At 42.6% G+C, this 20,834-nt stretch overlaps 2 protein-coding genes across 14 annotated transcripts in view; both read right to left on the minus strand.

The window, feature by feature from the left end:
• TNIP1 (TNFAIP3 interacting protein 1) overlaps positions 1-9,269 on the minus strand; it is a 49,152-nt gene extending 39,883 nt beyond the window's left edge. For 4 of the 8 annotated variants that reach the window (XM_035105691.3, XM_035105688.3, XM_035105689.3 and 1 more), the window contains exon 1: positions 6,118-6,257. The gene's annotated coding sequence lies outside the window, so the exon portion shown is untranslated. Of the gene's footprint in view, positions 1-5,755; positions 5,815-6,117; positions 6,258-9,157 lie in introns of those variants that run through there. The other 4 variants (XM_035105686.3, XM_088663167.1, XM_088663169.1 and 1 more) reach the window with 4 other exon arrangements.
• Positions 9,270-17,670: 8,401 nt separating this feature from the next.
• Positions 17,671-20,834, minus strand: part of ANXA6 (annexin A6) — a 39,706-nt gene continuing 36,542 nt past the window's right edge. For all 6 annotated transcript variants that reach the window (XM_035105694.3, XM_035105693.3, XM_088662016.1 and 3 more), the window contains 3 exons: positions 19,594-19,652; positions 18,819-18,941; positions 17,671-18,058 (listed from right to left, as the gene is read on the minus strand). In XM_035105694.3, coding sequence (XP_034961585.1) covers positions 17,999-18,058; positions 18,819-18,941; positions 19,594-19,652 — 242 coding nt within the window. In that variant the 3' untranslated portion in view covers positions 17,671-17,998. The remainder of the gene's footprint in view (positions 18,059-18,818; positions 18,942-19,593; positions 19,653-20,834) is intronic.

Genomic DNA, 20,834 nt, shown 5'->3' on the forward strand with positions numbered 1-20,834 from the left:
CCCATTTAATCCATCTGAAGACTTTCAAAGCAGCTCGCAATTAAAACAACAACAACCACCTTAAATGCAGGTCTAAAAAATTTTTGGAAGTCCGACAGGGTAGCAGTTTTCTGACATTCATACTAACACTTAGGTTTAGAAAACAAAATCACAAGAGGTCAATGAAGGGTGTATGGAAAGGATATGACACAGGATGAGAATAAAAAGTACATGAGGCCAGGGTGTGTGTGTTAAAAATAATGGAAGATGGATCAACATTGCTCCGACTTATGCTGGCAAAGATCTAGTATGCCGATATCTGGACGCAACTGCAGCAGTTGGCAACATGCTTCCTTCCTCCTACAAGTCATGCCTTGCTCAACCTGAAAGAAGGTACACTGACCTTTGCATTGAAAAACCCACATGCCTACGCACACAAACATAGCAAAACTCCATGTGCTTCAGAGCATCAAATGTGGGCAGGACCTGTCAAGTCTTTTTAGAATTAAACTTGCAACTCATCTCTGTTCCATCTGGTAACAATAGATCATGAAAAACAAAAGCGATTCTTCTATTTACACACAGAGAGAGCAAAACACAATTCAGAGAACAATTTTAATTTTACTAAAGAGATTGTAGTTAGAGAGAAACACATTCACAAACTTTCAATAGGAACTGCAGCTTCCCATGGCTTCCGGGTTTGAAATTAGCAGGACGCCAGGCACATTTTGCGCCTATTCTCGATTTGTGAGCACCTCAAAAAGTCCGGATGCCATTTTTTTTGTGCCTGGAAGACACTCAAGGATTACTGAAATGTATGTGCTTTGAAGCCTCAGAGTATATGTTAAGGAGTATGTAAAGGAGTTTAACAATAAAGAGTAGGATGTTTTGAAAACTGAAGTATGGTACTAATGTTTTTAAACATGTATTAACAATTTCTGCTAAAATGTGATATTAGCAACATGTCAACAATGTGTCATTTATGTAAATTGTGTATTAGTTCATGCTTATCAAAATAATAAATGAAAAGTGTTGCTGCCCCCTCCCCCATGGCGACTAGACATTCTGTTTTGGCGCCCACAACTCATGTCCCAGAAGACATTTGGCTCCTAGTTTTTCTATCCCAGTTTCTAACACTGCTTGGCTTTAGAATTTTGTTTATCAGACATCCCTAATAAAACACAAAGTTCAGAAAAATGTCGCAGAGAAACACAAAATTGCATTAAGCACTTCCCCAAAGTTTAGGTCCCGATGCAATAGATTCTAAACCAGACTGCAGAAATTGTGGCTCTCCAGATGTTCCTGAACTATAACCCACATCAGTGCCAGCAAGCATGGCAAATGGTCAGTGAAGATGGCAGTAGCAGTTCAGCAACATCTGGAGGGCCATAGGTCCTCAAACAGAAAATCTACAAACAGAAAACCACATGGGTAAAAGAAAAAGAGCCTGTCAGGTACCCAATCCTTTTTGTGTCAAACAGAATAGAAACAGCCAGCAAGACCACAAGTTCTGATCAACTTAGCAAACACACCATAATAGTATTAAAATTAGCACCTCTCTTCACACATTTATAAGCATCACATTTAGCCCTCTCCAACTCTGTGCAACTTGCAATATACAAATTCTGTTGGTAATTGTCAATATAGATCCTCCAAGTTTGCTGCAGGCAAAATAAACTTCAATTAACCATTTAAACACTACCACCCCCTTATTAGACTTTCTGAAGTCACTAAATATTATATACATCACTTAGAATCACATGAGCTCCACATATGTTCCACACATATATTCATTGAGAAACTGATGGAAAACACATAGATACACATATATTCATTGAGACAATAGCTATTACTGACAAGAGCCTAGAAGCAACAATAACACACTTCCCTTTTCTCTTGGGTTCACTAAGCACATGCCTGCATGTAACAAAGCTAGGTTTTACCTTCATGAATGCTACAGCTTAGAAACTCAGGATATCTCCATCAGAATGCTACCTTGAAGTGAAGCCTTCCAAGATTATTTCATTCGCAAGAGGAGAAACTATGAAGCCAGCTTTGCTTACAAGAAAGTATAGATTCATAATTCAATAGCCAAAATTCCATCTGCTACATGGACAGAGTAACTACTCATGTAACATTCTGATTACCTGAAAAAATGCAGGAATACCAAACCATTCAAGTTTGGGAAGACTAGGCAATTCACACAACCAACAGCATTGCTGGAGGAAACTAACAACATTGACATATGTAATCTACCATAATAATGCCATCATTGGGATTGCTTACTCATCACCAGAATTTCAACACAGTATTACATTATTACTGTGGTAGCGTTTGGTCATCTGTGCAACATAAGTGCCAAGAACAAACATAGCTTGGGGGAATGTGTGTCCCTGAGATTGCTCATATTGCTAAAGATCTATAGGAGGAAACAACTGGTTCTATGTTCCAGAATCGAAGCAAACACATCCACAAAAACAGCTTCTATTTTATAAACAGAATAATATTAGATTAATAAGCAAAATGTTATCAGACATTTGTAAAGGCATTTTCTGACTTGCTACTTTCTGCACACTGCAATTCTGTATCAGCTTCACGTGATACACAACTGATCTATGGGCTTGTTTGTTTTTAATGGTCTATTTAAAAAAACAGCTAAATATCCATTCACAATGCCCAGAATATTTACAAAATGTGCTTGTGCCCTGCTGGAAGACCACTTCAGCAAATTTCTCATTGGAAAAGTTTAAGTGGAAATACCTTTATTCCATTTTGGTGTATTTCAGTAGCAATTAGAAAAGGAGAGTAGACACTATGGGGGCATCTAATTTTTTAAACAATATTTACAAATTCTGCTGGCCAAAATACCTCAGCATGTATCAGCTATTGGAATTAGGGCAAATAGCTGGTGAGAATCATTTCTATCCTTTATTTATCCTTTCTTTTTTCATCAGTCAACTAGCCAATACATAGTTAAAATTTTTAGAAGGGCATGCCTACTCTTTCTCAAGAGTAGAAAGGTATTGTTTGGAACCAGACATATGTTAACAACACTCATTTTCTTTTGATTCCTGTTTCATTTAAAGTTACTGACAATGAACCATGTGCCATTATTTGGGCTTGCAAACCAAATACAAGGTTGCAATCCAATTTCATGCACATACAGTAATACCTCGGGTTACGAACACGATCCGGAACGGATCGCAGTTCGTAACCCAAATAGTTCGTAAACCGAACGTGACCCGAAGCGCCATTTTGCACATGCGCAAAGCGCAATTTTCGCGTTTTGCGCATGTGCAGACCGCGCGCGCCGCTTCTGCGCATGCACGCGCGGCGACAACACTTCCGGGTTTGCGCAGTTCATAACCCGAACTGTTCGCAAACCGAGGTGTTCGTACACCGAGGTGTACAACTGTATTCAGGCATAAGTCACACAGGATCATTTACCGGTACTCAAATAAGCATGCATAGACCTGCAGCTTTAGAGTCACTATCATGTACAAAGTGAAACCACTAAACCTTGGCTTCATTTTCCCCAACTGCAAAACATGGATAATACCTCCTTTCGCTATTTTGAAAAAGAAAAGTAGCTGAAGAACACAAAAGTGATATAAAAAGCCAGAGTAGCGTGATAGCCATAGTGATAGCTTCAATTCCCTGCTCACCCAAGAAGCTCACTAGGTAGCCACTATCTTTCAGTCTAGCCTACCTCATAGAATTGCCGAGAAGACAAGATTGTACAACACTCTGCATATCAGCCAGAGCTCTTCGGGAGTTAGGTAGGACAGAAATAAATACATAAAGTTAAGGCTACAATCCTAATCAGTGGAGGCTACAGGAACAGGATTGGGCCATAGGTGTCATAACCCAGGACCTAAAAATTTGAATGAGCACCTCCCTGTGCATTGAGATCTTCCAAGGAGGCTCTTCCTTGTGTCCCCATCTGGTGTTATTAGTTATGTGGCCATGGTGACACACCCACTCTTTGGAACGCCTTAGGGGTATGGTTGGCACCATACCTTTGAGCATTGAAAACATATCTGTTTGATCAGGGTCTTGGTGTTTCTAAGTTGTAATACAGCTAGTCAACTCTATGAAGAACATATTTGGTTTATACTAGTAGTGCAACAGTGTACTGTAGTCTTAATCATGTTTTCTTCGTGTTCATAGAATCATAGACTTGTAGAATTTCAATTCTACAATGGAAGGGATCCTGAGGATCATCCAGTCCAACCCCCTACCATGCAGGAATATGCAGCTGTCCCATGTGGGGATTGAACCTGAAACCATGGTTATCAGCAATGGCATGTGGTCAATGGACTAGGGGTACTAGGTTAGTCCCTTAAATGTCCCGAGTAAATTAAAATATTAAAGCCTGTCGCCTCATTCCCAAAGCCCAGGAGGTCACCTGCACGACATCACCCATTGCCCTCACAAGCTGCCACCTCTGGCCCTGATGAAAAATGTCACCGCTTGCCACTGGTTATCAGCGCTATGCTCTAACCACCTGAGCCATCCTGTGATGTCTTTTAATCTTATAATAACAGGTCGTTATTGCATAGCATTGTGATTCAGTGCTTATATTGATGTGCCTTCATTAAGGACAGACTAAAAATCCATTAATAACATAATGCACGAGCAACACTCGGCAAATCAGTAAGTAATTTTACTTATTTATGTGGAATCGCAGTCTGGAACAATCTTTAAACCCGAACGTGTTTTTCTCAGCACAACCCAAGGCATGACCACTCAGAAGTTAATCCAACTGAATTCAATGGTGCTTACCCCCACATAGAAAACTGTAGCCTCATTAAAGCAAAATATATGACCAGTGCCAGATTTACATATAAGCTAAACAAGCTATAGCCCAAGAAATTTAAAGGGGAAAAAACTGGATGTACATTTCCTAAATATAAGATAAAAAACAAATAAAATAAAACCTACATACAGCAACAATGTTTTGTGTTGTGTAGGCTCCTATGATGTAAGTAATGGGCCCCTGCCTGCTAGCCTGCTCCCTAAAATATCACTGGTTTGCTCATTTCTATATATAGGGTGCCTACATTTTGCTATTTATAATTATTAGTAGTTTGCATCATATATTTACACCTATTATTATTTCATGTTATAGCAAGTTTCTAGAGACTAGATTATGAGTCTTTGTAAATTGTGTTTCTAAAGGAACTTTTGTTATTGCCCAATGCCAATGTGTTTGCATTATTAAGTTTGTTATGAATAAAAAATCATTTTAAGTTAGAGTTTGATACTGTAATTATTTCACTATTAAAATACTACTTCTTAATTGTATTTCACTATTAACATACTACTTCTTAATTGTATTTCAGTTCAACAATTACTTCAATAAAATACATATTTTGTTATGTGCAAATGGCTTTAGAGACCTATTAGGTCCATAAATTACCATATATTCAACACAAAAAACAGCGACAATTTGTTGTTGACAAAGGACAGCTGGGCATATAAAGGGCCCCATTAGCTTCAGTAATTTAGGGCCTCACCAAACCTAAATCTGACCCTGGATCTGACCTCCTTTTAACAATCACTATCCTGCGAACATGACCTGAGAAGCATTCTGAGTTACTGCCACTGTGGAGAGCCTTGAAAGAAAGAAACCCTTCAGTCAATTAAACAAAACAGGGGCAACCCCTGAGCTAAAATCGCGTTTGTTATCCAGCACTATGGAGTGTGACAGCTTGCCTGTTGATAACTCCAATGGAGATACAAACATCACACAGGTGCGTTTATGAAACCTTGCCTTCAGCATGAGCCACTTGTGCTTGCGTCCTGCTGTTAACGTTGCAAACAGCTCTTCCCACAGAACATAGAATCCACCAGGCACTGGGAGAAATGGGGTTTCAACTTTTATAGAACTTCAACCCCTGACCTCCCCGCTTTAGGGAGCGGGGCCTCCGTTCTTAAGGTAGGCAGGGCTGGTCCCCGCCTCTCAAGAAAACAACACAAGCCCGTTGCTAAGGATCCATCCCATCCGACCTTAAGTGCAAAGCATCCCTTCTGTTCCCCACAGAGACAAGGAAGGAAGGAAGAGGGGGACCGTTTCTTTGCCCGTAGGAAAGAAGAAATGAGGCTGGCTTGGGGTAATGGATGCTCCAATCCTACCTGCGGGAGATCCTGCGACGGGGACCCAGTCAGCTCCCGGATCTAGTGGGATGTGAGCCGCGGGCATCTCCCCTTTCCCCCCGCCCTCCCCCCTCGGCTCTCGCGCTCAGCTTCCTCTCTCTCTCTCTCTCCGGGCGGCTGAGGAAGGAAGCGTGAGTCAGAAGGACCGCCCACTCTGGAATTCCCCCGGCGCGTGATTGATAAGCCGAGCGGCTAATCAGAGGGCTGCTTCCTCCCACCGCCCCCGCGCGCACGCACGGCGTCTCGAAAAACCTCAAGAGAGCGAAGGGAGCCGCGAGCCCGAAGAAAGGAAGCGGCGGGGCAAGGAGAAAGCCCGCGCGGGCGGGCCGGCGAACTCAGCTGGCATCGCCGACAAGGGCAATTGATAGGCAGGTCGCTTTCTAGCCTAATCCCGCAGGATGCTGACTTTGGGCTTTCATTTGACTTTCTTGTGCAATGTTTTCTTCTGGAATTGGTTTTTTTTAAATATCGTTTTAATGCAGGTTGTAAACTGCTTTGTGATTTTTTTCCCTCCTTAAAAATATAAAACGTTGCAGAAATAATAATAATAATAATAATAATGATGATGATGATGAGCAAGCTGTGCAATTGCCTGTCCTCCCCCATGTGGTGTTCGGGGGATTCCATGGAAGTTCTCTATATAAAATAGTCTGTTTCCTTTTTAAAAACAAAGCTTTACTTGACCCAATGAAAGAAGTCTCCATGAGATTTTTCTTCAATCTTTATTAGGGGAATTGCAGAGCATGAGGGCCACCAGTAGTCTTCTTCTTTGGCAGTCACTCCCATAAACACGGTTTTAAAAGTGAGTCTGTAAGTGACTGTGGAGGCCAATTCTGGATCCACACCTCCTTCCACAGTGGGGACATTGGTTTCTGGGTGGGAGTTGATCACGGTGAGGGTTTGCCAAGCGTGCCTTCCTCTTAGCACGTTTCTCCCCTTCATCCTGAGTTCGAGCGTCTTCAAAGCCCATGGCACCTTTGGTAAAGGCTGCTCTCGCAGGCCAGTGTTTCCCAGTTGTCAGTGTTTATACTACAGTACACTAGTGGTTAAAAATGAAATCAAGCAAGCTTCCAGATTCCACAGGATCCCTCTTCCAAAATGAGCATGAAATAAAATGGGGGTGCCCTTGGGGTGAGCCTTGCTGCAAGGGTTTTTTATCTAGGCCTATAACAGAGGTGTAATAAGATGGTTCTCACAGGCTTGGCAGGGCTGCCTTTGAGCTAGCAGTGTCCCAGACACACTTTTAGCTTTTGAGCAAGGTTTTCACTAGCCCCGGTCCAAAAGCAGCATTGCAACCAGATGTAGCTGGGGGTGGTGGTGGTGGTGGTAGATAATATGCTGGCCATTATCTCTTTTTTAAAAATCTGCCTGTATGTGCCTGGCTGTAGAGAGAAGGGAGCTTCTGCACCTTTAAGAGTTGAATAGAAGGAATTTTGGCGGTGCTGCTTTATCATGTGCTACAGGGATTGGGAAAGTGGTTCCAAAGAACTTTCCTCATTTGCACAACCCACTTGAGGTGCAGGAGCCCTGCCCTGCTGCTGCATGGCATGTGGTCACCTGAGGAGCGCCCAGCTTCTAAATTATATGCATAGAAGAGATAGAAGTCATGAAAAATGGTGGTGAGAAATGGGGCGTGGTTGGGTTTTTGAAAAACAGTACTTGTATTAGAAAATCAACCTTTTTCTCATACGCACATACACAACCTACCTGGTCAATGGAAATAGCAGGAGGAAGAGGAGTCTGTCCTCTTGGCTAATAATAATAATAATAATAATATATTATTTATACCCCGCCCATCTGGATGGGTTTCTCCAGCCACTCTGGGCGGCTCCCAACCAAATATTAAAAACACAATACAGCAATACTGCTCTAAGTTCTTCTCCACCATTTGGATCCTTTTTTCCTGTCAGAGCAGGAGATGTTGCTTATCATTAGTAATGTTCAGTGCTGGGTTGATGCTGGTGTGGGTAGGTTCCCCGCACAGTTCTTTTACCTTGCCCTTCTTGCCAGAGTGCAGGACATATCATAGCAATCTTAAAACGATATACAAATAACATAAAACAGTAACAGAAATTCCAATCAGTAACAAACTTTAAAATGCAATTCAGAGGATAATAAATTATACTGAAAAGTGTAGGCAACTACTGTACTGGTGAGCTGAATATATTTTATGTTAACATTACAAATGTGGAAAGACCACCAAATCTCAGTCAGGAAGGACAGTGCTATAGGTGAGGGACACCACCAAGAAGCTTGATGTAGGATTTCCAAAGGCTACCTTCCACTAATGGCTGCATGAAGAGGGCAGATCTTCAAAGCACGGACTGGAAACTATGGAGGTAGGTGCTTCTTTAAGCTCCCGTTTGGGGAGCCTTCAACTCTGATACATGAATTAATGAGTTCCTCTTGCATTTCTCAGAGCTAAGGTGTTTTCTAGACCCACCAGTAAATCTCTTCTCATCTCTTCCTTTTATTCCAAGCCCAGTGATTATCAAGATTCTCTTTTTATTCCCCATGCTTGTGCCATAGGAAAAGTAGACAGAAAAAAACCCTTCTCATTAGCTGACCAGCTGGACAGTTTGACCATCACCAAGGCTGCTCAGATAAACATTGGTTTGTTCATAGAATCACAGAACTGTAGAGTTGGAAGGTACCCTGGTGGTCACCTAGTCGAACATCCTACAATGCAGGAATCTCAACTAAAGCATCCACGAGAGATGGGCACCCAACCGTTGCTTAAAAACCTCAAATGAAGGACATTTCACCACCTTCCAGATAGTCTGTTCTATAAACATGGACTCTCATATGATGTGTTTCCTATACTAGGTCAGAGGCAAAGAACCAACAGTATACGTTCTTCTAACTCACGAGCTGGGAGTAGGGAGCCAGCAGGGAGTAGAGAGAGATTTCAGCTTCTTGTGATCAAATTCTGAGCTATATACCAAAAGCTCCGTAACTCCCTCCCAAACTCCCACAATGTCCAAAATAAGGAGTTAAAACGTCTTCTTTGACTACTCACTCAGATAAGTAAGAGAGGGGGGTCCAAAAGATCCTTTCGGGGTGCTTTAATCGAATGTGAGGAAGAAGGCACGCCTAAGCTTACTTTTAGCTTAGGAGATGGGGAATTCCCCAGCGGAGGCCATAGACAGCTCTTCTTCGGTGGTTTTTGAAGAGGATCCAAAAGTAATTTAAAGGGCTCCCCTCTAGCCCAGAGGGGTATGCTGAAGTACGTCACCATTCAGTGAATAATTCACTGAGGAAAAATGTGATTCAGTTTTGGAAAGGCTATTATTCCATGCCACATTCCTTAAAGGGCTACGTATTCTAACCACAAAGCTGTTATATTGTTCCTGAGGAAAGTCTGCATGATTGATAGGCCTCTATAACCAGGTATTCCAAATCCTTTGGAATATAGAAATAACTACCATTTTAATTTTGTTAACATTACAGTGTGACATGGGAGATCCATGACCGAGGGTGCATCCAGACTGCAAATATTTGAGGGGTGAGATTCGATCACATACCCTATCAGTTACAGCTGATAGGGAGGTCACACACACACAAAAGCCCCACTTCCCCCAAAGACCAGACTTTTTGTGATGAGGAAAGTGATGGGGAAATAAAGCCATCAAGCCTCCCAGTGGAGAAAACAGGGGAAGGATTTATGTCATGGAAATGGCAGGAAGAGAAAGGATCAAACCCTTCCTCAGTGGCTCTGGTCAAAAGCCTGTTGCTGTTTTAAAAAAGAAGTTCGGAGATCCAGTCACAGATGAGTCCAAGCCACAATCATTTTAGGGCCTGAGGCTCCAGGGTTGCCACCTGACTTGTATTCTGCCGTCATTCCATGTGGCTGACAGGTGGCAATTGGGAAAAATGGAAATCCATGAAATGAAGGGTCAGGAAAAAAAATGGGCGCTAGGAAGGATGGAAAAAGGAAGAAAAGAAAAACCCATTTGTCCCCCACCCCTTTGCATCTCAATATTAGAAGAGGCTTCCCATAATTAAATGATTTTTCTGCTGTTACAGTCTTTGGCCTCTGTCAAATCACAGCATATAAAGTCTTTGTTTTCTGTGAGAAAAGTAGGGACATTGGCTCGGCATTCAACCCACAAAGTCAGGATCTACCTTTTGCAGCCAGTGTCTGAAGATTAAGAGCAGTGCTCATAGAGTGTAGACAGCAACCCAGGCATGTTCAGATCTGGGGAAGCTTGACCCTCCAGGTGTGGTTGGACTGCAGCTCCCATTAGCCCCCCAGCAGCATGGCCAATAGTCAGGTCCAACAACTTCCAAGAGGTTCCACACCTTTGCTTTACAGCATAAAGTCTGCTGGTTGGATAACACAGCAGTATTGCTTTATAGCTAGGGTGGCCATGTGTGTCAACCTTTACAGATGATACTGCTCTCTTTGAAAGGCTATCAGGAAGTAAGTCTTTGAAACCATTCTCTATTTGAAGGGCTGTCCTGCTGAAGTCTGTTTTTAAAAAACATACAAGAAGGGAGAGCAGGAGCCTTGAAGATGCTCATCGATGGTTAGCACCTGGACAGCAAATCGAAAAGGCAGATAGGCCACTTTTCTATTTAAATTACGGAAATGATTTCTAAATGTGCAAGTGTACATATGAAATAGCATGTACATATTTGTGTCTATTTTTGTCCTCATGTTGGGGTACATGTGCTTTCTTTGACAATGCAAAGCAGGCCACCCTATATATGCACAATCCAGAGTAAAAAAAATTTTCAGCAGTGAGCATATTCTTGCAGATGTATTTCTGTGTGCATGTCAGTTTCCCCACACACATGTGCACATGGCAGCGCAAGATTGAATTACCAAAATGCAGTCAGTTCCTCAAAAGTGGCAAGTGTGGGTATACCACGTTGCTACAGATGCTTCCAGCCTCTGAGAAATTATTAGCTGGACAGATTTACCCACAAATGCCTGACTTCTTTTTTTCAAAAAATGTTTATTTGGTTTTTCAGATTAAAATTTTACAGTCACATGTCCAACATACAACATAAAAACAAGATCCCAAGGAATCTCTTGGACTTTCCTTCTCCCCTTTGTGCGTCCTGTTGTTAATCATTTCCTCCCGCATCTTTCATAATAATCCAAATCTTTTATCTCTTCATTGTATCCAAAATTCACCATTAAACTACAAGTGGTATTCCAATCCTACTAACAATTTTAACTGTTTACAATGGTCTTTAAGATAAGTTTAAAATTTCCCCACTCCTTAGACAATGACAATTCTCTTTCTCAAGTTCTAGGAGGAAGACCTTTCATTGCCTACAGACAGCCACCCAATCTTAAACAACTCATCACCCACAATAATACAGCCACCAGACTTAACATGGACACTGGTACCAGAGCCTGAAGTTTACTCTCTCAAAATGGTGCAGTTCATTACAAATATAGGTTTTCATCCTCAGTTGTTTCATGTGAAAGAGATGAAGGATGTAGATCCCTGAAGTATTCCAAAGTACTTTATTGAAACCTATGTCTTTGCTTACAATTGCCATTGTCTTCACAGTTTTGTCCATTCCTACTTTACTCAAACCTTTATGACCACCACTTTCCCCCTCTCAGTGTTTCTCCCTTCTCACTCTCATGCCATGGCCACTGCTGTAGTATAACCTTTGCATTTGCTCCCCAATCCCGCCCTGACCTCATGCAAATCCAGGATTGTGATGTGGCACTAGAAATCCTCCAATGGGACTTGCGTGATGACATTCTTACATTTTTATTATATATAGCGAGAAATTCACAACTCAAAAGAAGGCACAAATTTGTCATAATGCTACCACTACCATGGAATGAAGCATTAACATCCTTCGTAATCAGTTTGATTTTGGAAATAAAAGCCTGTCTTCTGCAGGACAGGATGGATGTTAGGTAACTAAAAAGGAAGAAGGGGCTGAACCCACAAAGTCAAGAAGAAAGCTGTTTGCACTGCCTGCCAGTTCACATCAGGAGTGGGTTTTGTTTACCCCTTCAGTTTGCTCTGTTTGGTTGCTCTGGTCTGAAAGAAAGCAGTGAAACAAAATGATGACGCCTTCTGAACCTAGCGAGGAAGTTTTGGTCAAGAGAAGGGGATTTCCAGAACACAGAGATATGCAAATCATGTACTTGGGTTAATCTGAGTGCATTCTGAACAGGTCCAATACAACTGATTCTTGTGAACTTATAGAAGGTGTCTAGTGGCTCAGGGGAATGCAAAGAGTACCACTGGGGTAGGAGAAAGCGGTATTAAAAGTCCAGGGGAAGAGAAGAATGGAGAAATCAGAACCTAAAGCACTAAAGGCAACATCACTACCAGACCTGCTTGAGAGGAACCACCTATGCAAAATCTTATGGCTACCACAGATTAACCATTCCATTTGGACATTTCTGCAGGAAACCTTACTCATGTTTTCTGGAGAAACATAGGCCTTGAGAAAATTCATCTCCCCAAAGCTCCCAAATCCTCACTACTTGCACAGGCATAGTCGCTTATGTTGCCATCATGACATTGTGGGGACATAGCTGGGTGGCAGAAAATGGTCATTTCAACCACTGACATTTCCAGGTAAAAATGTTTCAGACAGCAGAACTGGACAAGGCATCTATCTGCCAAATATCTCATGGAATTATTGCCAACTGGAGCAGATAGGAATAGCCTGATTCGGTATAAGCCAGCTCTCTATTGCAATGTCTCCCTATAGCATCATGTTGTTTTTTCTTTTCTTTCTTAAATTGCACAGGTTTAGTTATTGATTAGAACAACCCATCCTCAACTTAAGGAAGGGGTATGGAACTTAATGGATGGGGGTCAGATTTGACCCACCATGACATTCCCCAGCCATGCCTTCTGTCCTCAGGCCCCACCCCTCACTGGCTTTGCACCTCAACTTCTTTTACCGTATTTATTAGGACAGGATGCCCCTGATTTAGGGCCTGTTAAAATGTCTCTCAATCTGCATGGTATAGGCCTGAAAGGCTTGCAGATGATGACCCACAAGCAATGTGTGGCAAGCCAATTGAGCACATCTGTTTCACGTGCAAAATGGGTGAAATATTCCTGCATTGCAGAGGTTTGGACTAGATGATCCTTGTGGTTTCTTCCAGCTCAACTATTCTATGACTCTATGGGTGCTTCCTGATGTACATAGGAATCTTGGGATGTGGTTCATGACATGACAGAATTCAAATTAACCAGAAAAGGTTTGGGCCTACGCAGATCTTCTTCTTTTAAAAAAGTGTATTCTGGACTTGTTACATTAATCCATATAACAAAAAGTCTATTGGCTTGGGTATTGCACCACCCTGTAGATAAATTAAAAGTAATTTTTAGCATCCAAAGTAAATTTTATGAAAGATTTTTTAATAATTTTTATTTGTGCCTTAGAGGAATTACGATACTTTAAATGTAGGGTGTCCATGCAGCAGCCATTATTAGAGGGGCCAGGTAAAGGAATGGAGAAGGACCTTGAATAGCTGTACAGGAGAGAGGATTTCAGCCAGTGCTGTTTGTCATGGGAGCAACACCGGATGAAGTTCTCGTTTCTTCTACACAAGCATTAAAGGCACAGGACCCCTATCTTCTCCCCCATGCTGTCTAAATACTTATTAGCTAGACATGCTTCCCCCTGACAATCCCTTTCTTTCTAATTGAATTCAACTCGGTAATGTGGCTCAGCTCGCACACCTTCGGAATCTGGCTTATTTATGACCTATTGCTTGGTATCATCAAGGCATGAGAGATGAAGCCCTCTGGGCTGAGCAGGTATATTCAGTGGCTGGAATGCATTTGCCAGGGTGAGCAGGTTCATACATACCGGTAGTAAAAACCCTACAGGCAAGAGATGTGTCTTGAACACCTTAAAAATAGCAGTTTAACCCCCCACCCCTGCTCCCACCCCCGGCATGACTAGGTGACAAATCTCTTGTAGTAAGATTCCAAAACAATGCCTGTTACCCAGCAGCTCTTTGCTATGTTTCGGCTCCTGTGCAAAGATGACGTTATCTTGTGAGGATTGTATGTTTCATTTGCTCTCATCAAATAATAAGATGCTAAGATAACTCCCAGGTTTTTCTAATCAGAGCTGATATTTACACAATCTGCAGCTTGATACAGATGGCGGCAGAACTCGAGACAGGTGAGGAGGAAGAAAAACCAGAAGGCATGACTAGCATATACTTAAAAGGACATGCCGTATCCTGCAACGTTGGAAGTACTTTTGCAACACCCAAGTTCCAAGAGTGCCACTTGTTTACTTATGTTCCAGGCCCAGTGCTTTTTTTCTGGGGGGATGAATACCCCTAAACATTTTGTGAATCGAAGTTTTGCCTCGTTGAGGAGCAGTATTTCAATATGAGTAGGAAAATGAGAGTACCCTTAAACATTTTTTTTGGGGGGGGGGAGCACTGGTTCCAGCTATTTCTTCCTCTGGCAAATCAGTTTCCAATCCCAGCAAGCTTGGCCTATGGGCAGCGGGGGGTGGGGGGGGTGGAGGTGGAGTTGTTGTCCAACACCATATGGAGGGTGGCAGCTTCCCCATTCATGCCCTATAGCAAACATTCCTTCTAGAGTCTGCTAGTGGCCAAACTGATGTGAAATATTGTTGCCCGCTGACTCAGGGAGGATAATGCTCCAGACATCTGGATGCAGCATGAAGAGAAGAATTATAGTTGGTGGGGTTTTTGTTTTGTTTTAAATGTTGCAACACACAAATAATAATTTAGCTTTTCCTGGAAGTTTTATCTGGGCTGCCCAATTTGAGACGAGGACATACAACGACTGTGAACCTGTAACCTTTAGCAACGGTGGTTTTTTCCTGTGGGAACTATTTAGGGTATTGTTTTCTCATGACTTCCTTTTTCCCTTGCCTTCCTTAAAATATATTATTTGCTGTCCTCATTTCTCCTAAACACTAACACATTCTTTCCTGTTGCGTCGCTTCGACACAGCACAGCCCTTAGCGGAGGCAGGAGCTGGGGAAAAGAAGGGACTAGACACTAGAGATACAACCAGCAAAGAGGAACTGGCACCTCACCATAGCAGAACATTGATCTTTTCTTGAGGACAGGGACCTTTGAATGTGAAAATGTGGGCTGTCAGCTTTGCCTTTCTTGCACACACAACCCTACCAAAACATTCCTTAGGAGCAACATGTTTTCACCACACCTCAATTCATATTTGATAGGGCTGGGGGTGGGGGCAGAAAAAACATCGCTCCATTTCTAACTCAAGAGACAGCCAGCTGGCAGCCTACTACAGCTCAGATGTGGTCCCTAAATCAGTTATATATGCAGCTGTTAGGTGGTCCTTCCCAGAATGTTGTAAGAAATAAGTTTCCATTATTTAAACATCTTTGGATTCAAATGTGCTGTGACTGAGTGAGTGGGAGAGGCCTTCATTCCTCATGGACCACTTTGTTTCCTTTGTTGCAGGAAACGGTCCATTCTGAGAACACAGGATTTGAAAAGTTTATTTAATAAATGTATACCCCGCTTCCCGAGAAATATTCTGCACAAAATAAATTCTGCTGTAATGAAAATTTTTACATTTTTTTTTAAAAAAATTAAAATCATTGCATGGATTAATCTAATTAATAAGGCAACAGAGCAACCCGGAAAACCCAGGCACTGAAAGGAGGTAGTATTAAAACTTTGCAAGGGATGGAGACTGCACCTCCAAAGCAACAGGGCCACTGCTGAGAAAGCCATGGCCAGATCACAATTTGGGGAAGTCGTGAGCAATAACCCCAATTGTCACTTTTGACATCGACGACAACTGCTTCCAATGAGACAAAGGGTTCAGGCAACAGATCCATGTGAAATAATATAGAAAGGGCCCAATTATAGAGGTGAGGGGCTTAGAGGTAGTCACATTTTAGCAACAAAAGAGGCATGTGGATGAGGAATGCAGGCCCTTTCCCCATCGTTACCTTCCCTCTGTAGCCCCTCACTGTTTTTTTTCTCCTAGGAAAGACCCTTCTCATATCGGAGCTTAGCTGAGGGGGGAAAGCTGTGTGAGGAACAGACAACTGGAACAAACCTTTTATTCAACAGCATGATACGCTCAAGATGGATGAATCAAAATGACTAAACATTTTTAACTCCCCACAAATTCAGCACCATGTGTCTCTTAAGTTAGGTGCATCAAACGTGGACTAGGGAGACCCAGGTTCAAATCTCCACACTGCCACGGAGATAAGTTGTTGACTGTGAGCCAATCATGGTCTTTCAGCCTAACCCACCTCAAAGAGTTGTTGTGAGGATAAAATGGGGGAGGGAGTGTGTTTGGGAGGAGAGTGGTGTATGGTCCCCTTTCTGGACCACCTCAGTCTAGGAAGCTGAGGTAGAAGTGAGCGAGAGCACCATCTTGGCCCATGGTTCCAGCCCCCTTAGTTCAGTGAGAGGCCTGTGATCCCCCAGTTGTTCTTGCAAGCAGATTTAGAGGCCTTCACAAACAAGTGTCTTCCACATTGGGCCTTCACGTGGTCATAAGTAAGCCTGCCCAAATGAAAAACCGGAAATCTATAAGGATGAGCTGAATATATTATTATGCATGCAGCTTGGGGAAAATCCTCATGTGCAAGAACAAATATTTCAAGCTTATGGTTTCTGGTGGAAACTGAGGTCATGTTGTGAGTGATTCTACAGTTGGGCATCAGGCCAGAATAAATAAAATAACCAGCAAGCTACTTACAAGCCTCTTTGTTGACTCTTCCTAGCTTTGGAAAGCTCCAGTACATTTGCTGTTTTATCAAGTAACTTGAATATCATGCTTATCTTGTTGCTAAATGAGAGCCCTGCCAGCTACGGTACTTGCTTGAGGGAACTGAACTCACACAAGCAAAATATGTTTACTGGTGCTTAGAACGGCCTCATTAAAAGCAACCGTTTAAATGTGGGTATGTAAAATATACAGTTCTTATTTATGATGACAGTTCTGTGAGGGTCTGTCACTATTATTCCCTGGCCATCCCTGACACACAGAATCTAACTGGAGAGGCACTAATAATGAAACATACCAATTGGCCCACTGCAAGCTGATGGGGGCGGAGCTCTTCTCTTCTCCAGGCTTCGGAGACAGGTAAGGTCTCATCTCTGCCACACTAAACTTTGGAGCAGGCATCCCCAAACTGCGGCCCTCCAGATGTTTTGGCCTACAACTCCCATGATCCCTAGCTAACAGGACCAGTGGTTGGGGAAGATGGGAATTGTAGTCCAAAACATCTGGAGGGCCGAAGTTTGGGGATGCCTGCTTTGGAGACTCAAAAGTGGAGAAGAGCCATATTGCCTTCAGGTTTCTCTGAATTCCAGTGTAAGTGAACTAGGCCCCAAATACCATTCATTTTGTGTTATGTCAGGCAGTTGCCTAACTCAAGAGAGGGTCATCACTTGTGACTACACAGCTGTGAACTGCTACATAGGAACTATGTGAGTGAGAGCTTTTTGCACGCCCAGCACCTTACTGAGAATTAGTGTCTCTTGTTTACAGGTTCTCTTCTTACAACAGAAGAGGGAAAAAGCAGACCAGAGCCTTCCGGTGGCCAGCAACGTGTAACATTTTATTTCTTTGGTTTTAAATACCTATTACAGTGCTACTTCATTGGACTTGTGTACATTACTTAGTTTTGCACCAGTTTAGACAACTCCCCCACCCACTGGGCTGAGCAATCCCCGTGGTCTTTGTTGTTTGCAGTGTCAAGCTCTTCTGCAATATCTTCCCCCCCTCCCAGACAATGTGAATCTTCTCAGTGGATCCCAAACATCCCCTGATGCTTCTAAAAGCAACAGTGATATATCTAGGCTACACATATGTGAGTGACGCCGGCACAGACATGAGGACGAGCTTCCACAAGAGTCACCTGCTGGTTACTTTTCTTCCCCACAAATGGCTAGCAAGGCTTTGCAGTAATCTCCAGAGGTGTCCTTCTGCAAAAAGAAAGGAAGACAAAATGAAAACCAGAAATGTCTACAAGTGATCAGCTTCACTGGTAAATCAGAGGATATAGAAACTTTAAAATGATCTTTTAAAGGCAATTCCAACATGTGTCTTTTGATGTATCTACACTGCAGCCTTTAAATGGATTTAACTATCATTACTTTGTGCCGGAGAAGCCCCAAACTACTAGGATTCTTTAGCATAAGCCATAAATATTAAGATGGCATAAAATGATACCATTTCTTGATGTGGATGTTATATTTCCTTTAGCATCTCCTTAATGTTGTTTGCTGATGAGTTATTCTTCAAAGAAACATGAAGGGCTGCTTTTGAAGGTTACAGTTTTGCTCATTCTCTGTCTAGGAAAAAGCCCAGGTAATTTTGGAAGTGTACAAGCACATTGATCAGGCACCTGCTACTCATAGCAGCTGTCTGATTAGATGCTATTGTGGTAAAGCACATATGCTCATACATGTCAAATTTTAGTCTACGGTTGTTCTTACAGGAAGACACATCTCTATGGAGGAAATTCTAATGGTGTGAAGCAGTCTTACTATGACTGCACATTCTTTTTGCCACCTATGCAGACAGTTTGTATATGCTTGGGTGGAACATTCACCTGGTATGAACAGGCTGCTGTGAGTACACAACCAGTCGAAGATGTACATGAAACAAATCATAAAGGTCAGCACAGCTCACTGCACACAAACAGGCACATTTGTGCTGGCAAAAGCCAGAACCTCTCATTACCTCAATCATGTGATAGAGAGATTTGTCATAGATATCCCAAAATTCACGCCGGATGTTGAGCAGATCAATTTCACTCCTTGAGACAATAATCCTGATAAGAGTTCGGTCGTCTGTGCCAGCACCCTTGGGAGATCGAAAAACCAGTAAGAATTTTTTTAAAAAAAAGAAAAAGAAGAGAGAGCAAGGGCAGGAAGTGAGGGGACTTTCCCGCACATTGCTATCAGCAAAATATTTTGAAAAGATGGCAACAAGCTCTATCAACCAGAGGTAGAGTGCTTTTGTTTACAGTGATACTTGGCAGATGGTAGAATGGGAGCTTCATGCTCTGTTCTGCTAATGCACATCAGCATTGAGAGACGAGCTGGTGCTAGGCACATACCAGTGCCGTCTCAGGTAGCTGGTTCACTAAGTTGTTGCTGCCACTCCCCCTCAAACTCTTTAAATCAAAGCTCTAGATTTGAAATGGGAGAATGATGCAAGCCTTGGGGTTGAGCACCGTGACTCTCATCGCCACATCTGTTTCACTGACAAATTCTCCAAATTGACTCCCTTCACACAAGCAACACACTATTTGCTGAAGGGACCTCTTGATTGTTTCAGTGAATCACAAGCAGGAATTAGCCATCCCTGGCCTTCTCAAAAGCAGGCCTGTTCAGGAAACCACCCCAAGCTCCTCCTTTGCAATCAGATGATTATTATCATAATTAAAAAGCTACTGATCTAGCCTTTCCTTCCCTGGTGAGAATCAAAACAGCAAAAGGAGTGTAGATTTTACCTTCATGGACTTGTACAGCTTGTCGGCAAAGAAAGCTTGCTTGTTCTTGACACTCCGCACTTGAAAGAAAAGAGCAGTGCAACATGAAAATATTGAACAGGAAGCCCCATCTCAGTCAACCCCCACACCCATGTTTTTAAAGAGCTACGGTGTCTCAGGTTGCATTTTTAGTTTGTGTTTAGAAAGAAAGGAGTGGAGAGGAAAAGACAGCTCTTGGAAAGCACCCTCCCCAAATTACTATATTGAATGTCCAAATTTGGTTGACAGGGTGGAGGAAATGGTTCATGTTTGCTGTCTGGGTCAATCACAGATGGATGTAGGTTTCCAGAGCCCAGGTTTGCAAGCAGAGGGCTATAAATGTATAGTGTGGTTGCGTCATCTCCATTAAAGAAAAAAACCATACAGTATATTTTTTTTAAAAAAAACTGCATATGATTCTGTTGTTTGCAGTAGGAGGAAAGCCATATGGAATGGATGGGTAGCCACTTCCTGCTCTGTGAGGGAATTGCAAAATTTAAGTGTGCAAGGATGTTGCAAAATGTTTTAACTCTGCAGCAAGGGGCAATGCATCCAACAGGTGTTGCTTCTCTCATGACTGTTCTCCAGGCTTCTTGTCTATCCAGCGTCCTTCTCTGGAACCCACTGGAGGAGATCTCTGGGTCTGCAGTGAATTCAGCAGGCCCACTGACATGCAAGCCTTGGGGCTTGCAGTGAATTCAGCAGGCCCACTGACATGCTACAAGACGACTAGAGAAGCAGCCATTGAAGAAGCCACATTCAAGCTCAGTGGTGGCAAAGCTTGCAGCGGGTGACGGCCATTTCCTGTTAGTCTGTTCAGGAGAACAAGATTGCAGGCAGGTCAGCCAGCCTGAGGGAATCAACATACTGCAACCAAGCAGAAAGTCACTGATAAAGAGAGAGTGCGTTTGAAGCCTCTAAGACCTATATGACATACTGCTAAGCCATGCCAAGGGTTATGATGTCAGTGAGATTCTATTCACTGATTCTATCTAAAAGCCAAGTCTCAGATGTAGGTGTTTGAAATCTGCACAGCAATCACCAAGAGCAAGTTTCTAGCTCTCAAATAAAGACTGAAAACATGCAGACAAATGTTGGGAATGGTGCATTGTACGCCAACCTAAGATTTCAGCTGGTTAGGAGGCATCCCACCTACCACCCCTTCCCCAACAGGCCAATAGCTAAGTTCCCACTGGATACATAACAAATTGCCCATATAGCCT

Source organism: Zootoca vivipara, chromosome 2 (assembly GCF_965207765.1).
Source record: "Zootoca vivipara chromosome 2, rZooViv2.hap1.1, whole genome shotgun sequence".
In the NCBI taxonomy this organism is placed as follows: Eukaryota; Metazoa; Chordata; class Lepidosauria; order Squamata; family Lacertidae; genus Zootoca; species Zootoca vivipara.